The sequence below is a fragment of the Tubulanus polymorphus genome, chromosome 1 (genome assembly GCF_964204645.1).
Source record: "Tubulanus polymorphus chromosome 1, tnTubPoly1.2, whole genome shotgun sequence".
In the NCBI taxonomy this organism is placed as follows: Eukaryota; Metazoa; Nemertea; class Palaeonemertea; order Tubulaniformes; family Tubulanidae; genus Tubulanus; species Tubulanus polymorphus.
Genome location: NC_134025.1, coordinates 10,201,763 through 10,222,648, shown reverse-complemented (window position 1 = coordinate 10,222,648; position 20,886 = coordinate 10,201,763). Strand labels below are relative to the sequence as shown.

General features: G+C 38.0%; 3 protein-coding genes and 1 non-coding gene across 6 annotated transcripts; 2 read left to right on the top strand and 2 right to left on the bottom strand.

Moving 5' to 3' along the window:
• Nucleotides 1-38: 38 nt before the first annotated feature.
• On the bottom strand, nt 39-9,107 carry LOC141904755 (dihydroxyacetone phosphate acyltransferase-like). Its single transcript, XM_074793411.1, has 14 exons — nt 8,932-9,107; nt 8,079-8,284; nt 7,486-7,662; nt 6,813-6,942; nt 6,144-6,347; nt 5,347-5,498; nt 5,052-5,182; nt 4,360-4,580; nt 3,715-3,975; nt 3,238-3,317; nt 2,986-3,126; nt 1,881-2,077; nt 1,672-1,733; nt 39-1,031 (listed from the first exon to the last, which is right to left on the bottom strand). Exons 1-14 carry the CDS (start codon nt 8,981-8,983, stop codon nt 949-951), a joined length of 2,097 nt encoding a protein of 698 aa, XP_074649512.1. The 5' UTR covers nt 8,984-9,107; the 3' UTR covers nt 39-948.
• Nucleotides 2,456-2,542, top strand: Trnastop-uca (transfer RNA opal suppressor (anticodon UCA)). The gene has a single exon. It is a non-coding gene; the product is annotated as a tRNA-Sec (tRNA).
• Nucleotides 9,108-9,323: 216 nt separating the features above from the next.
• On the top strand, nt 9,324-14,311 carry LOC141904774 (adipocyte plasma membrane-associated protein-like). 3 transcript variants are annotated; one of them, XM_074793440.1, is made up of 10 exons: nt 9,324-9,358; nt 9,428-9,668; nt 10,019-10,120; nt 10,208-10,323; nt 10,438-10,536; nt 11,028-11,150; nt 11,645-11,816; nt 11,953-12,087; nt 12,367-12,559; nt 12,685-14,311. In XM_074793440.1, the coding sequence occupies exons 2-10, from the start codon at nt 9,481-9,483 to the stop codon at nt 12,895-12,897; spliced, it is 1,341 nt and encodes a 446-aa protein (XP_074649541.1). In that variant the 5' UTR covers nt 9,324-9,358; nt 9,428-9,480; the 3' UTR covers nt 12,898-14,311. The 3 variants fall into 3 exon arrangements, with proteins under 3 accessions (XP_074649541.1, XP_074649550.1, XP_074649532.1); XM_074793449.1 differs by having other exon boundaries at nt 9,333-9,668; nt 11,031-11,150; XM_074793431.1 differs by having other exon boundaries at nt 9,333-9,668.
• Nucleotides 14,312-14,720: 409 nt separating this feature from the next.
• On the bottom strand, nt 14,721-20,783 carry LOC141904766 (2-oxoisovalerate dehydrogenase subunit alpha, mitochondrial-like). Its single transcript, XM_074793420.1, has 9 exons — nt 20,675-20,783; nt 19,318-19,524; nt 18,887-19,082; nt 18,265-18,426; nt 17,827-17,971; nt 17,357-17,418; nt 16,971-17,112; nt 16,265-16,436; nt 14,721-15,965 (listed from the first exon to the last, which is right to left on the bottom strand). Exons 1-9 carry the CDS (start codon nt 20,762-20,764, stop codon nt 15,786-15,788), a joined length of 1,356 nt encoding a protein of 451 aa, XP_074649521.1. The 5' UTR covers nt 20,765-20,783; the 3' UTR covers nt 14,721-15,785.
• Nucleotides 20,784-20,886: the final 103 nt, after the last annotated feature.

Sequence of the window (20,886 nt, the reverse complement as noted above, 5' to 3'; positions counted from 1 at the left end):
CCCTGTTCGTAAAATAACGAATACAAAATTTTCTAGATGAAAATTAGTTTTATATTTATCCCTTTAAATATTATAACATCTCATTCAAATAGTATAAATAACATCGCGGTTGAAGGAAGCACATATAATATCAAGCACTAGTACCACATACAGACACTCATGTGAAGCAAAATAGTCTTAAATGTTAAGCCATTTGATTTCATCATCAATGTAAATAAAATTGTATTTTTTCGCTGAATGAGAACACAAACGGTAGACAAAATAAAATCAAAACTCATTTGACAATAACCAGTAGTTGATACAGTCAAACCTTGATATACCGCCCTCCCATATACCGAAACCCCGCCTACCGCCAGGTTTTCACGATGTACATCTCTATACAAATACATAGTAAAACACCCCCGATATACCGCCAAACAGTCTCTATACTGCCAAAATCATTCTGCACCGATGCAGGCAGTATATCGGGGGTTGACTGTATAGTAAAGCAGAAGGTATTCTGTATAAGAAAAAGAATGACGGCAGTGTTCAGGAACTTACGTAGAACACACTTAATTCGGACGACTAGACACTGCCTAGATTTCTTCGAATTAAGTAAAATCCGAATCAAAGAGCTAGGTTAAGTAGAACAAATATTTCATCCGAATTAAGTGAAAATCTGGATTGAAAAAACTGAATTACCCAGTAAGCGAGATCTGCTGTGTAATCAGTGGTCAATATATATGTGGTGGGAAGAAAAATATGTGCACGAATCGGTTATATTCGATCCATCAACGACGAAATCCCTAGAAATCAGGTATCTCACATTAAAACGTTCTAAAACATTTTAAGACGAATTGTGAACAAAAGTGAACACGAGTTGAAAAGCTGGAATTCAATCGTACGCAAATCGCCCACAATTCATCGTATTGGAATGTCTCTTTCGGTTCGAGCGATCAGAGTTTTATCTTAAAGCTTGGCAGCGATGCTGACAGAAGTGGTTTTCAGGAGATCACTGGATAGCGTAACGTCTGCATTCTCTATGTATGATTCTGTAACAGAAGAATAGTTTTCATAAGCAACAAACCAGCGATGCCACAACAAGTAGACACAGTGCAATTTATCAGGGACATTTATGCTGAATACTATTTCCCGCAGGAAAATGGTAAGGCATTTCTCTGATAAAGCAGCCATGTCAAAGGCCACAAGTGGGGGTCACACCCTTGGTGTTGATATAATTTTGAAGATACACCGTAAAAGATACGAATTCCGAGAGGATGAGCATCAGATTGCAGGTTTAGAGATGATCTTTGTCTTGGTGAAAAGGGCAACCTCTGGGAGGGCAGGGTACTGGACGCCGAGACCACCCCCTAAATCCACCCCTGATCAGGTAATAGGTACATGACGCATGTGCATTGATACTAAATCTGGCAGCAAGAAAACAGAATAACACGCACATTCAGCATACTGGTTGTGTTGTGATTAAAATATCAAACATGTCAATGATGCAAGTGACAAATAGGCTTGAAAATGTTGACCCCTACACACTATTGACTTCTACACAAGGGTATATGTCATGTGCTTGTCCGTTTCCCAGGGGTTATTTTGCCCAACATCTACTAAAATTCAACTAGCATTGTGAAAAATTCAAATTCAAATTGAGAAAGCAATAAGGAAAGAATGTTTACTAACTGATTTGTTCGGCTATTTTCGGCAATTGCACATAGTTCGCAGATACTTGCTTGACGCCGTTCCTAGAAAAAAAAAATATATAATGAACGTCATATCACGCGCTATTTACACAAATATCAACATTTCGTTTTCGATAACAAGAAGGTAAGCGTTATCGGTAAACATGGAATCTAATAATAATCAGGCGGGTGTGCGTTGTTTTTTCTTACCTAGTTTCCATTATCACAGCATCCATATTGACTAGAGAATGAATAGCGTTGTTGATCATGTCCAACGACAACATTTCGTAATGTTTGACGGCGCACTGTAGCAATAGCTGAGTGATCAATGACTGGACACTACGAGCCATTGTCTTCGGCGGTTTCATTTCATTCGCGGGTAAAAACATCAAATACTGGCAAGTTATCTGAAAGTATGAAAAGTATGAGATTACTGGTAGATATCTCACTCTGATAACGTGTTCCAGATATCTAGACACAGATAGTTGAACTCGTATAAAAAAACTGGTGGACACTACGCCACCTTCAGGAGGTTAAGAACACTAAAGAAGATGTAATAACATCTATAACTGCAGTTACGTGGATTCATCAGCATACGATACGCAGATTGCCGTGAAAAACTGTGTTACAAAATAACATTTAATACCCATGAGGAAATGGTTCAACCGTATCATGCTTATGAAAATATTTTCTCAATGACAATCAAACGTCCGAGAAAACACTTAACAGATCAATCATTGAAAATATAACTATTATATATAATGACCACGGCACCCTTCTAGGTTGCCCGAATGACCCTCAGTGGTCTGGGGTGCAGGCTTCAAACCTGTAGCTGACTAGCGTCAGAGTGGTTCAATTCCACCTTTCGGGCGATTGATAATATTCACACATGATTGGTTGACATTTTACTAGTTAACAAATAGTTTTAGTTCTCAAAAAGAACCCTCTCGACGAAATCCCCGCTTTATGATGGCAACTCTAGATTGAATTCAAGCTAAAGAAGGTTAATCCAAGTTGCACAGGGATTTAAACTTGATGCAATCGAGACCTGGCCACAACATGAAATTTTTTCTTGTGGCGCCAATCAGATTCCCTGGTGATATATAGCTGAGGCAAATTTATGGTTGATTTGTACATAGAAAAACTCAGGTAAAATAAAACCCGATTTCTGATGGGCCAATAACGACATCATCCTGAATCAAGCTGCACATGTACCTGCACACTCGGGCTATTCAGGCAGGGTTTTGTGCCGTGGTGAAGTCTTGCAGCGCCATCTGGTTCAAAACCTTGCCAAGGGATGGCGGATGATTCTTACCCAGTAAGCTAGCAAGAATGGCTCAAACATCTGACTCAGGAAAGTGTTGTATTTATTCGTGGATTTTTTAACGACCACGGAATCGCCTTCTAAAACCAGAACATTACTATTGTTCAAAATCTTAACTGCATGTTCAAAATCCTGTAAATAAAAGATACAAATATTTGCATGCGAATCTCTTCTAAGTCTGTAGTAAACTGTGGACACATTACTACAATCATAACTTTTAGACCAACCGTTTTGAGTACCTACTTGTTTTCTATGTTTAGGGTGGAAGATGAAATCTCTGCCCAACAGCTTTTCCAGGAAACAATATTTAGTGTAAACCTCATCTGCGAATAAGTAAGAAGAGGAACATTTTTTGTTTAAACCCAAATGTTTGATTGTAAGTAAAGTAAACTCAGTAGGGCCGAGGCCAGAAATGTTTCTAGGCGATTCTCCGAGAATTGAGAAATTGGGAGTGCAGCTTCATGTGTGTTCAGATTTAAAGGAGTCAAACCTTTACAAATTGTCAAACGGTTACAAATTTAAAGGAGTCAAACCTTTTTGTGAAACTGGGCAGTTTCTAAATGAAAATAAACTGTCAAAAGGACTACACTTGCCAGATATTCAAAACCATTTAAGTGATTGTCAAGATTTCGCGCCTACAATAGTGTATGTCTTGATAAGGGAGGAAGGTGTTGTGTTCCGGGCTGTAGATTAAATACTGGCATAGATTCACACACCCACCTAAAGGCAGTCTCTCTTGCGTCGAAGCATTGACAATAATCGCCACGAGACCGACATGTACGAAGCAATGCACGAGTTGATTCCTGTAAGACGCCAGAGCCAGATGCGTAGCGCCATTCACCAGGATTTCATCCCTGGCCGCCCTCTTCGCGTGACTGGCGACGACCCGTTTCAGTTCCAATAAGCCGTCTTTGTTCATCGTGACTAGATTTTCGTGCGTTTTGATTTGCTCCAGTGCTACCTGTTCAGGTGTCATGCAACCTATAAACATTTTGTTAAAATTTGTCAATTTAAATGAACAACCACTAGTTTCAAACTTACCAAAACTCAGTAAATTTCTTTCACAATAGATTCAGATCATGTCAGATTTTTAGACAGGCTTTCAAGCATTATTATTCATCTATAGTGCTACCGAGTAAAATCTCATTATCAATTGAAGAATTTATTAAGTATCAAAAATCATCCATCGTTTGTCCATAAAAATCTAGAGATAAAGTGGACGTGCAAAATTTTGTCATAATTCATTTCCATACCAAAAGTGCGTTCAGAGCTAGTTTTAGCTCTAAACTTTTGGTTTACTCGAATTTGTAATTAATGACTATCAAAAACGAATCGCCTTTCACAATGAAACCTCCGCATACTAACCCGGCCAATCAACGTATCCATCGAGGTTGATCACACTGCGTTTCAACCACACAACTTCTCTCAGTAAGTCATTCAAATAAATGCCGTCTTTATTCTGTAATAGTATCGTCGCTATCAACGCCCACGGTGATATGCACATGTGCTTCTGGTGTTCGCGAACTAACGTGTACGCCAAATCTTGGCACAAGTCGGTCTCGGCCTTAGTGACCTTCGACAAATGTCTGCAAAAGGTAAATACCAAGGAAAAGATACAACGATGGTGACAATCAAAAGAACTAGGAATAATTACAGCCAATTAATATAACACATTCACATATCTTTTGCTATTTTTCCAAATTAGGCTGCATTTGACCTTTAAGATTGTTAAAACAACTTATGGTTTAGTCTGGTTTCACTGGGAATCTTATTTACGAAAGTCTATCCATAAAGCATAGAATGGATATCAACAAAGGTATTCTGCTCATTCAGAGACTAAGTTTCCTAACTCCCGGTGGTGAGAACAACTGGTGAGAATACTGTCTAAGAACAACAATACACTGGGCAATCCCAACCCCATGTGAGGAGATGTGTGCTGCGACAGTGCAAACAATTAATTATCGAACATCAAGACTGTAAGTTAAGACATTTTTCAAGACGCACGAGAACCGAGAGCCTAATGATTCTGAATCTTGACCAGAATATACGGTACTCACCTCGGTGAAAGAGAATGTGAAATCCGATCAATTTTGCCATCCGAATACTGTCGAATTGATATCGGATCGTTGAAGAAAAAATGAACTGATCCATAATCCTCCGACAGAATACTTCTAGCTTTGAACAAACCCTAAAAAGTTATATGATGCCAAGAAGTAATTGGACCGTAGAAGAATAAAATGGTGAAACAAATTGCATATTGAATGAAACTAGGCAGAACAAGTCATCACATGCAAAATGTTAATTCATAGAAAACAACAGCTATACTCTGTTTTCCATGAACCGAACACTTACCGATGTGGATTCTTTTGGCTTCGGTATCCCTAACAGCTCATAAGCGTATAATCCTTCCTCGAGAATCCTATCGTGGCTTATGCTGACAGGGAATATCATTATGTCGGACACCTCTGCTTTGAAGTAAGGCTCGAGAGCGACAGAGAGCATGCCTGCGATAAAAAGTCATTTAACTATTACAGAAATGAGAATTTTTCCAATGGTCAGAGCTAGGAACTCATCATAGCAGGAAAACGAGTAGGAATTCACAGTCCCAAAATAAAAGACAAGGGTGTTAGACCTAATTAACCCCAATCAGAATCCATATCTATAACCTGTATCTTATTTCTATGGGCTTTAATTCTTTTATGATAATTATTCTCAGCAACTATACTATATCTAAAAGATCTAACTTCCTACCCAGGGCTCAGTTTTCAAGGAGAACTAAAGGAGAAAATTTCATATTTCGATGAAGGGTCTCATCATTTTTATATTCCAATTACGATATACTCCTAAATCAGTATTGTTTATCTTGATAAACCGTTATAACAAAACTTGGTTTCTAAATTGGGAACCACCTAATTGCGAAAAAGTATCCTGCTTCCAATTGTACTGATTTAGGTGTAATCTAATATAAAATTTCTTAGTATCTGATTGCTTATTTCTCAAAATTGATAAAGTTCTTCAAAGCTTCAAACACCACTAAAAGCATTTTCTGTTTAGTGGTAGTTTCTATGGAATCAAGGAATCGTAGGGACCCTGTTAATGCAAGCAGACAATTGTTTCGGGATGGCCTTGAGGTTGCAATATAACCTCACCTCTCTTCGGGACGTAACTTTTACTAGTTCGGCTTCTCGTTCCTTCGACGAAGAATTCAAGCGGTGCGTCTCCGTTACACAGCTGTGCCTGCACATACTCGGTGAAAACGGCCCAGTATAGTTTATCTGAGCCGAACGTTCGCCTGATGAAGAAAGCGCCGCAACCTCGCAGTACATCACCAACAAATTTCATCGACATAAAATCTAAAATTGACATGATGACGTCTCAATTCCTTCAAGAAGCCTTCAGTTTTTGCCTACCGTGCTTAATGATTCTAAGTAGCCTCCCAGATTCACATTGAAATTCGAAGTACCTCAATCTTAATCGTGTAGTACGTTAATATTTATTCAAGATAGATTTCCAATTTCTAATTGACATTCATTTCTTATAGGGATGACGGATGAAATGGTGATTAAAGGTCGAGTTAAGATTCTCAGCGTCAATAAATGATCAAACTTTAGAAAGGCTGAGGCCTAGAGGCTTTAACAATGGGATTTCATGAACTGGATTTAATGTTATCGGGATGAGTAGACTAACTGAGATACCGCATAGTTTAATTGAATGAAAGCATCAAAATCAGTTAAAAGAAGTAATGCCCTTTTAGCCTACCATCGTGAATATCAATTAACGTAAAGTCAAGTGCATTTATTGAAATACAATGAACTTACCCATGGCAGCAGCGATGACCGGCACTGGTAACTCATAATGATAGCAGACATAAGAGAGCAACAGGAAATCAGTGTAACTGCGATGAGTCGGCATCAATACAACTGGATACTCTTTGATCAACGCCCGTAACTAGAACAGAGAAACCAAAATAATGGTGGACATGAATCCAGGCTAACACTAGGCGTTTACGGAATTTATTCCATCTTTTTTGAACGTGAATTATTCAAGTCTTTCAGAATGTAACGGGTATCGTGCTTGAATAAGGCCATGTTTTGGACGAAAGCTCACCGCTGAAAACCATTTCCCGGCGTATTCTCTAACCTCCTTAACCCTTCCTCTCGCCTATATACCGTAAAATGGGGTGAATTGAAACAGAGGGGAGACTCCGAGTCTTAATCTGAATTCGGCACCAGCGCAGTGCGGTACTTCATAAGCGCTGAATCTAGTGTGAATGCGGTTAATGTAAAATGCCTAAGCTACAGATTATCTGTGACTAAAAACTTCAAAATCTATTCGTGCGGTAAGGTAGATCGCTATCAATGACCACGAACATGAATCAATAACTTTAGAGGCAATCAATGACTTTCAAGGCCTTGAATCGACCCATTTCCATTTCATGACTTCCAATGACCGCTATGAACCCTGGACTCGACACGAAGATCGACTATTTACCTTTTCGATGCCTTCAACGTTTACGTAGATTTTCTTATAAATCGATTTGAGAACTTTCGTCAGCAAATAAGCTACGCCGCGAATAGATCTCATTCTGAAATTGTGCGCCATCTCATTCAGAATGGATTCTGCTTCTTTCGCCACATCAGCCAATGGAATTTTCTTCTCTTTACTGATCTGAAATTTACAAACTGAAGTTTTGGACTTTTTACCAGGCATATACGATAAAGGATTAAAAACTTTATACTGTCTCAGCCTTCAAATCCAGATTGAAAACTTTTCTTCTTGTAAACACCTATGATCAATCTTTTAACTTCTTATAATGTAGCTTCAGGATATAAAGCGTGGTGGTTAAGATTTTGTAACTGCGATATATAATAAAATATATTTTTACTATTATTATTAACTTAGGTCTAACAGTAATTTATTGAATAGGTCTATCTATAAAGTAATATCTAACAGTGTATAAACCATACAAATTCTAGAACAAGGTGCTAAAATACTTTTGAATATTCAAACCCTCCTTTTTGTTTGACCAAAATAGCTCTTTAAAATTCTGGATGCAAATGAATGCCTCTAAATAAATCACGAACCTGTTCAGCAACGTGTGAAACCCTGTCACTTTTCAGTACATGGTCTATCAACTGTTTCGGCGTTCTGGGAATGTTGTATTTAAACGACGGAGCGTTCTTATGGGACCTCGTGACGAAACGGATGTCACTCGAGTGACGCCTTTCATCCAGAATATCTTCATAAGCGTCTTTATGTCTGGATGTCGTCGATGCACGAACCGGATCATCTGAAAATAACAAAACAGATTGACTTTCAAAAAATATTCCCCTCGGCCTCCCTACCCTTTTCACACAATTTTAATCAACTCCTTTTTTCTAATAGGTACTTGGTAGGCCGTTGTTTGTATTGTACCATGGACACAAAAAATCCTCTAAATCAATTTAAGAATCACAAAGAATTCTATCAGTTGAGCGAAATCAATTAACCCTTTCAGTGCTGAGTTGATTGATTCCAGAAAGTGCGGGAGATAATTTGTAAATTTTCAAAGATTCTACCACAGCGCATACCATCACTCATGTGTCTTACACTGAGGCGCGGTGTATCATTAGTGATTTAATAACAATATTCCATGTTTGCCAAGTGCATCCATCTAGATAAATACTCAATACTGATTTAACATCAATACACTGCAATGCGGTGTATTAAATCAGTAGGCCACTGTGCTTAGCAAAGAAAGTCTATCACCGAATTATACACTGCACTGCAGTGTAGATGCACTCGAAGGGTCAAAGCTTTTCATGGATGGGAAAAATCAAACGTTGGAGGAAATACAATCTAACAGATGCAGCATCCCTTAAGAATTACCTCATCAAGGTACTCAAAATGTAGGGTAAGCCTACCAAAAAAAGATTGGAAATTTCTGTCATCATTTACCTTCTCTAATCCAGCTGTCATTCGCTGTTTTTGGTTTGGCGTCATTCACCATTGTGTCTGTGCGAAGTAAGAGAGTCGCCGATATAAATCTAGGACATTCTCGGTGGACTATAACCGGTCTAAGGACAGTGAACTTCACAAGAAAAATCCACCATTACTTATCAAGGGCACCAGAAGGTGCTGCCACCAGCTTAAGACGGCTAACAGTGAAACTAACTCAAACTATCGGGCCTAGCTCCGCTCTTTGTTCAAAACTAGCTTCATGGTTATGTCTATAATGAATATTATTTTTGATGCCTGTAACTTAAATCAAATGTAACATTTTGCACTTATGCTTGTTGCGTTTCGACCATAAATTGATATAGTACAACGCACTATTTCGTGAGCGGTGCGACACTCAGCGGATGTCCTTCGGTCGACATCAAAGGTGTCAAAATCGATGACAATCTTCCAGCAATTTCTGCATCTCTGAACGACACGTCTCTTTTATTTCCAGTTTCAGCCTTTCCTCTTGTCTTCGCTCGTTCTTTCTATCCTTTCGTGACCACTATGGCCTCCGAGCACGACCTACGCCAGAGGAAGATCGGCGGCGGCGGGAGTGATAACACCAGCAATGCCGAAAAGATGAAGGAACTGAGAAAAAAAGAGAAAGTGCCTTACAAGAAGGCTCCCAGGAATGATGACGATGACATTAGCCTGATGAGTCTCATGCCGAAACTCTGTTTTTGGATATTCAAGTAAGTATAACTGTATTCCATGTATCCGATTTTCGATTAATCTATTTTTTGTTAGGCTTTGCCTTTTTTAGGGCTAAGGCCGTAATAAAAAATTTGACAGCTGATATTTTCATTTTGCCGATTCAGCATTATTACTGTTCATGCTGTTTTGCCGATTACTCATTTTGATTGGCTAACTAATACATCGCACGTGCACTCAGGTGTGCGACTAAAAAGTTCGAGGAAAGTGTGGAGAACAGAGATAGAGAAAATAGAGCAGAATATTAGATGTTGATTCTATACGTATAGGCCTGTAGCCACTTAGATTTTAAAACTTCCACCAACTAAACTTATTCTTTTCATATTTTCAGGAAAATAGTCAAGCTGAATATCTATCTATTCCTATTGTCTATAATAGGCATCATACTAGCGCTGTTTCTTGTCACTTCCCCTATACAGCCTGAAAAATACAAGTACGTATTCAAATAGAAATACAATGTAGATTAGTTATGTATGGGTGAAGGTCCATATATAGTTATTGTCTTCGATAATCTTTTCAGCTTAAAACGACCGCGGAGATTTGAAGGCATTCTGAAACCGAACTATATTTTAAGCCATGCCCAGAGATTGTTCGAGTATAGGATCGAAGGCCCGGAGTCTATCGCTGTTCATCCGAGTGAGTTTTTTCTGGAGAAATTCTTCGCTAGAATTCTTAATTTTCGTGGTATCCATATACGATAAAACTTTTGAATCGCTCGTCCCTGAGAGGTTAATATCAATTCATTTTCAGTAACAGGGAAGTTGTATACGGGAACTGCTGACGGAAAGATTTGGGTGTTGGATACGAATGAGATGAAGATTTTGGCAGAACTCGGAGAACCACCTTGCGGTACGGAAGTCAATGCATGAAATGAATATCCTATTCTGTAACCACTGAGGCAGAGTCTATCATCACAAGATGCTTACTATAATGTCATATGATATAAGTTCATTTTCAAATATTGGCCATGATATTTCTTGGCTAGATACAAAAGTTATCGAAGGCCCTATAGTGTATGTATACCGATATAGACTGACTTACCTAATTACCTTTGGTTATATTTTCATATTCACAATCGGAAGATAACAGAATAATAGAAATGTAGTTGAATCCTATCATTAGGAGAAATATATAGGTTTGGTGTTGTTCACTGAATGTGAAAAAAAAATATGTGAAAGACATCGAGTTCACACTAACACTCCTCGATGGATCCTCGATTGCTGTGATAGTATTTCCAGCTGTTCAGTACTGTGTCAATACACATCAGTGAAACAAACGATTTAGCTCCATAAACTTGTTAGTTTCGTATGTAATCAAATGTTTGTTTTTGAATTAATCAGTAGGAGGCGGATGGCATGATGAACTGAATTGTGGCCGACCCCTGGGTATGAGATTCGACGTGACTGGCAGATTGATTGTTGCTGACGCGTATAAAGGCTTATTCAGCATTGACAGAGATAATGGTATGTAAATAGAATTATAGTCATTAACTTTCCTCATTGTTCAGTGGCAAATCTAAAAACGATATAGATAGGGTCCCTACGACTCCTTGATTCCTTAAAAACTCCTTGACGGAAAATACTTTTATAAAGATGCTTGAACCTCCTTTAATCTGAGCAAACTGCCCAAAACTCGTTTAAGATAACTTCACTTCTGAGAAATAAGCAATTAGAAATGTTTGCAGTTGTACAGTAGACTATGTCGAAATCGGTACCGTTGGGACCAGAAGTTTTATTTACCCAAAAATTTGCTTACAAAACCAATTTAGGAGAAAACGATGCAGACACTTCCTCAAAATTTGAAATTTTCTCCTTGAAACTCCTTATATCCAGGAATGACCAATCAATTACCGTGCAAAATTCTTTGGAAATACCTTAAAAAGCGAAAAATTTAATCTTTCAATATCTTAAGCCAGTATTTTTTAGTGTATCCAATTTTTTTAACTATTTATCTAAAGGTGACTTCATCAAGCTTTATTCCTCGAAAGAACCAGTTGATCATAAGAAGCCGAAATTCTTGAACGATCTCGACATCACATCGGATGGTAAAATATATTTCAGCGACTCGAGCGTCAAGTGGCAAAGACGTGATGTCTCCTATTTGGTTTTAGAAGGAAAAGCAGACGGAAGGTAAAAAGACCCATTTTGTTACAGTTGAAAAATCGCGATCATATGTGGTAAAATATCTTGGTAAAAATGAAACTTGTATGTTTTTCCCATTCATTCTAGAGTTGTATCGATTTCTGATTTTTTTTTGATTTTCCAGGATCTTGTGTTTCGACCCAAAATTGAACAAAACCGAAGTGGTTATCGATAATCTTGTATTTCCGAATGGTGTACAGTTGTCGCCGAAAGAAGACTTTCTGCTCATAGCCGAGACTACCATGGCTAGAATAAAGAAGTAAGTTCTAGTAAAGGAAGGTTTGGTTCGGTTCGTTTTATTTTGTTGCAGTGTGCGAAAGTTCATTGAAGTGTCCTAAAAATCTAGGAAAGTTGAACGAAAATTATCTTTTAGATTGTGTCAAATGTTTTTATTATACAAGCTGATAGTATTGCTTTGGCAACTGTTGAAAATAGATGTGTTTCATTATCAAACGAGGGCTATACTGAACATGCTCGGCATTTTTGCACCACCGAGATATTTTCCTGTTTTGATGAAGTTCTACCTCGTTTTTTACAGGTTTTATCTCACCGGTCCGAAGAAAGGTAAACTGGAAACGTTCATCGATAACCTACCTGGATTACCGGACAACATCCGCGCGAGCAGCTCTGGTGGATATTGGGTTGCGTTTGCCGGTGTCCGGCGAAAGGAGAAGTTTTCGTTGTTGGAGTGGGCTTCAACGCGACCCTGGTTCAAGAAATATCTAACTAAGGTAGGCTTTATGCGCGAACTGCATGCACATACCTATTCTTTTACTGTTCGTGCATTGGATTATAATGTATTTGCCTTCACTGCTGTAACTCGTCATAAATAAAGATTCTATTTTGGATTTTGCAGGTGGTTCCTCAGGTGCTTTTGTTCAAAGCGGTGCCGAGCTATGGGCTAATCGTCGAAATAAACCAGAACGGCAAAATACGTCGCAGCTACCATGATCCAGATGCGGAGGTTCTGTCGTCTGTCAGTCAAGTGACCGAGTTCAACAAGGTTCTATATCTGGGATCGTATTATTTACCGTATATCAGTATGGTTGATTTGAATACGAAACCCTAACCACCCGGTGAAACCTCTTATAGCATCTTATTAGCAATTCATGCAGATATCAATCCAAAACAGCCTCGCAGATGTTCACCGTTTGAAACATGAAATATGGACGATTACCAGTACCTTTGAAAAAATAACAGTCAGAAGGCTGGCATATTCAATCCATAACATTGTCTTGGACGAAGTCCATGTAAAATTTCCCTTGCGAGGAAGTGTTCAAAAGTCCTAGAGGAATATATCTGAAGTCAAAGCCTGGATAATTTGAAATTGGAAGATCGGAGAATTGTATTTGAATTTCCATGAGAAATATTCCAAGCCTTGATAATTAGAAAACGGAAGAATGGAGATAAATTTAAGTTTTTAAATGTCTGATGGGGTGGGCCCTGGCTGCATATCTTTGATATCTGCACATTTGCGTCTTGAGGATACATTTCTTTGTTACCGTATTCGTTGATTGGTTTGTGTAAAAAGAAAAACATTGTGAATCTTTTAGACACACTTAGTTTTTTGCATGTTATCTAAATAATTTCATGGTTATCTAAATCATCAGAAGTGACTGTGAAATTGTGAACGAATCCCAACTATAAGAACTTGAAGACCTCCCAAAAGAGACCGAGTGCTCTGAGTGTATTTTAGACATCTTCATGAGCAAGTATCAATGCATGTTACTATATAGGTTTTATTGACATTCCATTTCTTAATTGTTTTGTTGAAATTGATCGGAAAAATCATTGCGCATTTATTTGCTAGAATGACTGAGATTGATGATATCGTCGAGTGTAAACGAAGGTTTATACATAGGTCAAAAGATCATTGACTATTTTGTAATCGAACAAAATAACATGGTGGAGTTTTTTTACATCTAGGTAAGTAATTAATTGCCTATTGGTCAACTCATTTGAATACCAACATTTTTGATGTTACTAAGTAAGACAAAGTCTAACGTAACGAATATCTTTAATCAATTAACATTTGTTTAGGAATAAGCTAGCTTGAAGCTGATTAATAATGTATATGTGTATATGTAATATATTTACATAAATAGCATGGCTATACTAGTAATCAAAAGGTTGCCAAATTTAAACGTCAATTGTTGTCAATATTCTGGGATCCAGTTTCAGAAAATATGCGTCTTAATTCCGTTTATTTTATTTAGTTTTTACGTTAAATCTTTTCTGAGTTCAGACACTGGATCCTGACTGTTAAGTGTTATCACTTTTATCGATATTTTGTTGAAGATTAATTAGTTAATCATGTATTCCGACCCTCTCTCGAGGGAGGATGGTATTCAATTCAAGAATGCATTTAATAAATGATTATATATGTGTATTTTTGCAACTATGCATAACATTTTCATAACATGGTCTATACATATATGCCACAGCAGAATTTATGAAATAAAGATCAACAAAACACTTAATTTATTTCTCGCAACTGTTTGCCGTCTCTTGTCGATTTGAGGATGCCATCATGGGAAATCTTGTTGAATTCCAAGGAAAATTCACTCACTACACTGACGACTTTTGACGAGGAATATTTGTGCCGGCTTTTTATCAAATCAGGTTCCCTACAGATCAGTCGTTCCTGGATATACCTAAAGGAGTTATAACGGAGAAAATTTAAAATTTTAAGGAAGCGCCTGCATCACTCATATCACAATTACTGTAGACTCCTAAATCAGTACTGTTTATCTCTGTAAACCGTTGATCCAGTGGTTTTATAAGCAAACTTATCCTTAAGACTACCTAAACTCTGTTTCTTATTTGGCACTGCCTGAAAGGGTAATAAATCGCAACTGTACCGATTTAGGCATCCACGGTTTCAAGCACCTTTAAAAGTATTTTCCGTTCGAGAGTTTTTAAGGAATCCAGGAGTTGTATAGAGACCCTGCAAAGCTGTAGATACACAATGTAGCAGCACTGTCCTCAATGTTCGATCCATTATCTTCAAGGTATCTTGTTCAAATCCCTGCAAGGGACGATGCCTTAATTCGTGCTTTGATCCATTTGATAAACATATACAACTACTTCTATCATATCAGTAAGAATTCACTAAGTATTAAAAAGATACCTTAGGTTAATTTATTTCCATGGAAAATAACATAATTTACATACTTGAAAGTATCGACCCATGATTTTTCATGTATTTTAATCGAATACAATTACTGTACGTAGAGTACGTTAACTGGCATATTCCTAAAAATCATCACAGTCTTCTTTATTAACTAGTTCCAAATACCGACCTTTTTTTGAGAAAACATCATATTAGATAGAAAGGCTAAATGCTATAACCTCAGGTGTGATTAGATTCAATGACTTTTCAAAAATTAATACTAATATCCAAACAATTTCAGTGCCAACAGTCAGCAAGTAGGAAATTCCTACTTCTAACTATCTCATCTCAGCTGTTGTTCTCGGCCTTGTTATTATAATTCTGATATCGCAAAATTGTTGTAACAAGGCCTTACTTGATGTCTATACTAGAATTTAAATACTATGGACAATTGTCTTAGACAGAAATCAGAATTTTGCCTCAGGCTTATTAAACCATAATGCTGTAGTGAATGGTGCTCTTGACCTGATTAATCTTACCGAACATTTGCATGAAATATTGCAGAAAAATTAACTACAATATTCAAAATTCGACGTTTTCAGATAGATGAGAAAAATTCTTACTTCAAAATACATGTAGCGTTAGAAAATACACCATTTCAAGACGATGAAATAAACCAGGGTTGAAAAAATTCTAGTACAGACGTAGCTTAAAAAACAAACGCCAAGCAGCACATGAGCTACTACGACGACTCTGCAATCACTTAATAAAAACCCACACTGCAATGTTCATTTTTCGTTAAGAAAATGAAGTCGATATTCTAATCAAACAGCGAACGTAGTTCATCACGAAGACATCGGCTCATGTTTATCCAGAGGATAATGTTCTTTGTACATTCTCACGTGTTCTTTCATTTCGTTCATTTGTTGTTGAACGCGTTTCGGCATGTTCTTGTAAACGTCGGTGAACAACAACTCCGGATTCGGTTTGAGATTTTTCTCCGCTCGGCTAAACGCTTCCATCACCTGAATGAGATGCGACGTAAGAAACTTCATTACTTAGGCTAAAAAGATGATACCTTGTTTCTCATTTCTGCCGAACTTGAAAGTTGCCCCGGCTGGCTGCCTATCTACCCTGTACATTACTTTTTTTAAATCATGATCAGGCTAACGGTAGTTATCCTGGCAGTTATAGAAATCGAGCGTTTTATCGACCGCAAAGTTTTTGACATCAAACTGAGTGAAAATATTGAGTTTACTGGTCAAGTCAGTAAAAGGGTAAACCTACATGACATGACCGGAAGCAAAGGAGAGATTGATTTTACCTTAGCTCGACAATCTTTCATCCACACTTTCTCTTTATCGTTATCCCACCAGCCCTGATTAGTCATGTACATGCGTAGCCGCGATATCGGGTGGTCGTGTTTATCCCAATACGACACCTCGTCGACAGATCGATACGCCGAACTGTCGTCCGACGTACTGTGATGGCCAATTCTGTAAATACCAATAACCGTGTAGTGTATTCATCGAAGCTAACCATTAATAACAACTTAGAGCATGCATGAGAGTATATACAAAACAATGGTATTCATAAAGATTCCTCTGGAATCTGCAATTCCCGACTTTTCCCTGATTTCAAAGGAAGAAGCCCAGATTCCCTGAATTCTGAAATTCCCAGATTTTTCCTGTTTTCCATGGTCTGTACGAATCCTGACAAATGAATCACAGCAGATTCCATTTGATAGGCATCATTTGGGACCAAGGAAAAAAGTCTGTTTCGCGGATATAAGAAATCCTGATTTTAATTCATTTTTTACATTCATTTACGCAGGTGGAATTCAACAAATAGTCAGTATTACGGTACATCAAAATCCACTGCTGCTTAAGCTCAGTGTCCTTTATCCCAAACTAAAGTCACATAATTTAAATCAGAAATTTAAAACCCGGAAATTTAACGACCTGTATTGGTTAAAATGAAATAGATATCCAGATCCCCTGTATTCCGTTGCTTCAACTTACTAATCTTACCGATAAGTCATAGCTTCGATTAAAACTGGTCTCGACTCGTTAATAGACATCTCACGAGCTGCTTTCGTCGCATTGTAAACAGCAAACACGTCATTGCCATCTACGCGAATGGTAGGCATGCCATAACCTGGTCCACGAGACGCTGAAAAAAAACATTTCATAAATTCAAATTTCGATTACCACTGCGTGTATCCTCCTTACTTGGTAGGTACCAGTTAACCCTTTGGAAGTCAGGGATTTCTAAAATTCTTTCGAACCTGTCAATTTTCCCAAATTCTCAACTATGTAGTATTTATTTACAGTCCCCCCAGATCCTGCTGTACATGGATAATGACTTCAGGTATATATTACACTGTAGGCAAAGCAACTGCAATGATTTTACTTACCTATTCCATCACCTTTATACTGTTCACTGACTGGTGTGGAAATTGCATAGCCATTATTACGACTGAAATACAAATATTTCCCTACATTATCAGTCCACAAACACACACACACTTCTACCGTAACCTCCAAGAAAATTAACAACACATCTAAAATTTCTGAAACTGCCTTCTACCTATGGCATGAAATCTATTCACACAAATTAATGAAAAATCTCATACTAAAATAAAGGTTTTCTGCCATGATAATTTTGAATCAGGATATCTGGGTCTGCAGCTGTTGCCAGTAGGTGATATCTCACATTTTGGCATCTGCTACTATTGCCAATGGAAGCAAACTCTGTTCCAACCTCATTGAACAATGTTAATACTCATTGCGAAGTATGGAACAGTCAACATGTTGTTGCGACAAGGAAGGAACCTGTCAGAACAGTTAATATCCAGTAGGCCTATCTTATGTGAATTAAACCTACCAGAAGAATATGACTGGACATTCGAGAGTTGCGGCAAAGTTCAAGGCAGCGTGCGCGTCGCCTTCCGATGCTGCTCCGTCGCCGAAATAGCAGACAACGCAAAGACCATTCTGGGCTCGTTTAAATGCGTACGCCGCTCCAGACGCTATTTGGATAGAAAAGATACAATAAATTTATCTATCAATAGCTTCTTCATGGGTTGATAAAACATAATCAAATCTGATGATTTTCCTAATCAATATCTATATATGAGTATCGATTAATGTATCACAATCGTGGTGTCCGCTTAAGATTAGCAGGAATGGTACCAGGATGATCGAAATTGACTTGCTTAAATTCTCGGTTTCATCAAAATTCTTAAACCAATACGCATGTTTTTTTTTTCTTGAAAGCAAGTCTTCAGGCATTAACAGAAGGAGTAGCATTTGCTATACGTACCGTGAGGCATCTGCGTGGCCAATGTCGATGATATGGTGACAAAATTTAGATCTTTCGAGCCGTAGTGTACCGGCATTTGACGACCTTTACCCCGATCTTTGGCATTCGCGTAACACTGGTTCATGAAATCGTCTAACGTGAAACCTCTCCACATTAGAACACCTGGAAATATTCACAAAACCAACACTTACGAATCATCTCAAATGATTCATCAAAAACAAGAAGCGCATAGGATATTGAATTCTTATTGAATTCATAGTATATAAATTGAAAACTTAGTATATAAATCGAAAAACAACTTAGGCCCATGAAATATTTATCTTACAATAAACCCTTCTCACCTAAGGTTTAGCAGTTTGAACCGGTAAAATCTCGCTATGTGTTGACAAGTGTGATTTGTAGGTTTATAAATTTAGAGGATAATGCAGAAAATAATATTTCAACGGACAATGAAAATATATTCAAACCCGGTTCCACAAAAAATGGTGTTTATTTAACACCCATAAAATGCATTATTTTGAATTCGCCTGAAACTAAACTAACTGTAAACTCCTATCCCCTTCCATTAATCAGGAATCACAGAGAAAAACACGATGTCGATTGACGCGAAAAAGATAATTACCCGCTTCTCGATATTGACCGAATAGAAGATCTTTAGGATTAAGGGCGGCAGCTGATCCGATATGTGTACCTTCCTCGCCGTAGTTAGTCATGTAGAATGAGATGCGACCTTGTCTCTGTGATTCGTACAGTATACGATCCATTGTATTGAGCATTGTGGCAGACTCGTACATCTTTATCACGAATTCTTTCGAAAACTATTTCAACAAATAAAATAAATACATTCGCTAAGGAAGGTTTTACTCTAATTTCCTGTAGTAATTTTTTCCATTTGTCCTCCCACTATTCTAATGAAAAAATCTGTACCCCAAGTAACCTGAAAGGCCTTAGTTACGAAAAATAGGCTGGTACAAAACATTGATTTGATCTTGAAGCATCTAGGTCCTATAACGATTTTAAGTTGTACCTCATCTATCCAATGCACATTTTTACCTTAGGATCTTGACTGGGATCAATGATGTTTCCTTTTTTGTCCATGACCCGGTAGACTGGAATTCCTTCATACTGCTCTGGTAAAATGAAACTACACTTCTCGGTCCATTGCGACCTGGATCCTGGAAATACAGGACGGTCTTCCGGTTCAATGGGCGACGATGAACTTGTAGAAGAATGTCTGACTGCACTGGAGAGTGTTACAGGCTGAAATAATGATTGGAATACGATATAGGCCCTATTACTGCGCGACTCCAGAGGAATCAATACTTGAGTGCAAAAAAACGGTCGCAGTCATTAGGTTCAAGCATCACTTGAGGGGATAACCCTCCTCTGATAATATATGAAATCGCTGATAATTGTTTTATAACTTTCAGTTTTATACAGCAGAGGTTAGTAGTGTGCAAGGCGTAAGCGGGCATTAGGCAAGCTCAATTTTCATTCACCCAGTCCTGAGAATGGCCGGTTCGCGGAGCTCCGTATAGTGCCTATAATAAAGAGCTCGCGTGAACCACCCACCCAGTCACGTAGTCGTTATTTTACGTCGAAATTGCCAACTGGCGCTCAGTTGGCACTTTAACCACTCGGTACTCGGCAACTACTCATCCAATTTCAATAAATAAACTACCTACACTGACCTTATGTTGTAATCTTTTCATTGTTTACACTCCAAAGAATATATTTGAAGTTCAAGTGGCTGGAAATTGCCTCTAGAAATATTTTAGTACCGCTTTTGTTGTACTAAAAAACGGTTCCTCGCGAGACTCACCCGCATGAAAAAATCAATATCTTAGCGACACAACAATAGATACCGCTCTGCGCAACTAGTGGATATTTGAAAAGTCATGAAAAATCGTTTCATACACAAAATATGATGATAAAATGACTAAATAAACACAACAGTAAGAACAAGAAAGATCAGAGGTTTGCAATGATGGTTTATTTTTTGAAATTGTTTGAACGAGAGCTGAGAAGTGATGATATAATTAGAGTTGAATTCAAAAGAATTTAAAATCACACTATATGGCTTCCGCGACTTAGTGTCAGGGGTAGCGTTAGCGATATACCACTAACACTCTAAGGTTCTAAGTGAAAACTTTCATCGAACACCTCTGGGACATCAACATGATGCTAGGGCCCAAGGTTTGTAGCAATGGACTGTGAGTGGAGTGACTCTCGTGGTACATCCAATAAAAAGCCAGTTGTTGGCAATTGATTGGGTTATTTTTTGACTGACTTTTTTTGGAACCGCTACACGTCTCTAGCGAGTGGGTGGGAAGGTGACCAAATTGCAGTTTAGTCCGCTCACTGCGCGCGGTATATAATAAACAATATTAATAACATTCATTTTACTTACCCGAAAGAGAGACTTCGGGGCATTGCGACAATGAACAAAACCTCGACAGAGAGTAGAAAAACAATTCATTCGCACTACTACTGCAGCCATCCTTACTACTTTACACCGTGTGTGAAAAACGTCATCGAAACCGGGAGAAAATTAAGACTTATCAAGGTTCTGAAACGGCTGATGAAATAAAACTAAATATTTACTATACAATAGCAAATTTT

Excerpts from the sequence above, each read along its gene's own strand:
- LOC141904766 (XM_074793420.1), bottom strand. The coding sequence starts at position 20,764 with ATGGCTGCAGTAGTAGTGCGAATGAATTGTTTTTCTACTCTCTGTCGA. Across the intron at positions 17,419-17,826 it reads TGTCCAGTCATATTCTTCTG|TCGTAATAATGGCTATGCAA; the intron begins GTAGGTTTAATT and ends TTTGTATTTCAG. Across the intron at positions 16,437-16,970 it reads ATCGAAGCTATGACTTATCG|AATTGGCCATCACAGTACGT; the intron begins GTAAGATTAGTA and ends TGGTATTTACAG.
- LOC141904755 (XM_074793411.1), bottom strand. The coding sequence starts at position 8,983 with ATGGTGAATGACGCCAAACCAAAAACAGCGAATGACAGCTGGATTAGA. Across the intron at positions 7,663-8,078 it reads TTTCACACGTTGCTGAACAG|ATCAGTAAAGAGAAGAAAAT; the intron begins GTTCGTGATTTA and ends TGTAAATTTCAG. Across the intron at positions 3,127-3,237 it reads ACCCTAAACATAGAAAACAA|GATTTTGAACATGCAGTTAA; the intron begins GTAGGTACTCAA and ends TTTTATTTACAG.
- LOC141904774 (XM_074793440.1), top strand. The coding sequence starts at position 9,481 with ATGGCCTCCGAGCACGACCTACGCCAGAGGAAGATCGGCGGCGGCGGG. Across the intron at positions 11,151-11,644 it reads CAGCATTGACAGAGATAATG|GTGACTTCATCAAGCTTTAT; the intron begins GTATGTAAATAG and ends ATTTATCTAAAG. Across the intron at positions 12,560-12,684 it reads TCAAGAAATATCTAACTAAG|GTGGTTCCTCAGGTGCTTTT; the intron begins GTAGGCTTTATG and ends TGGATTTTGCAG.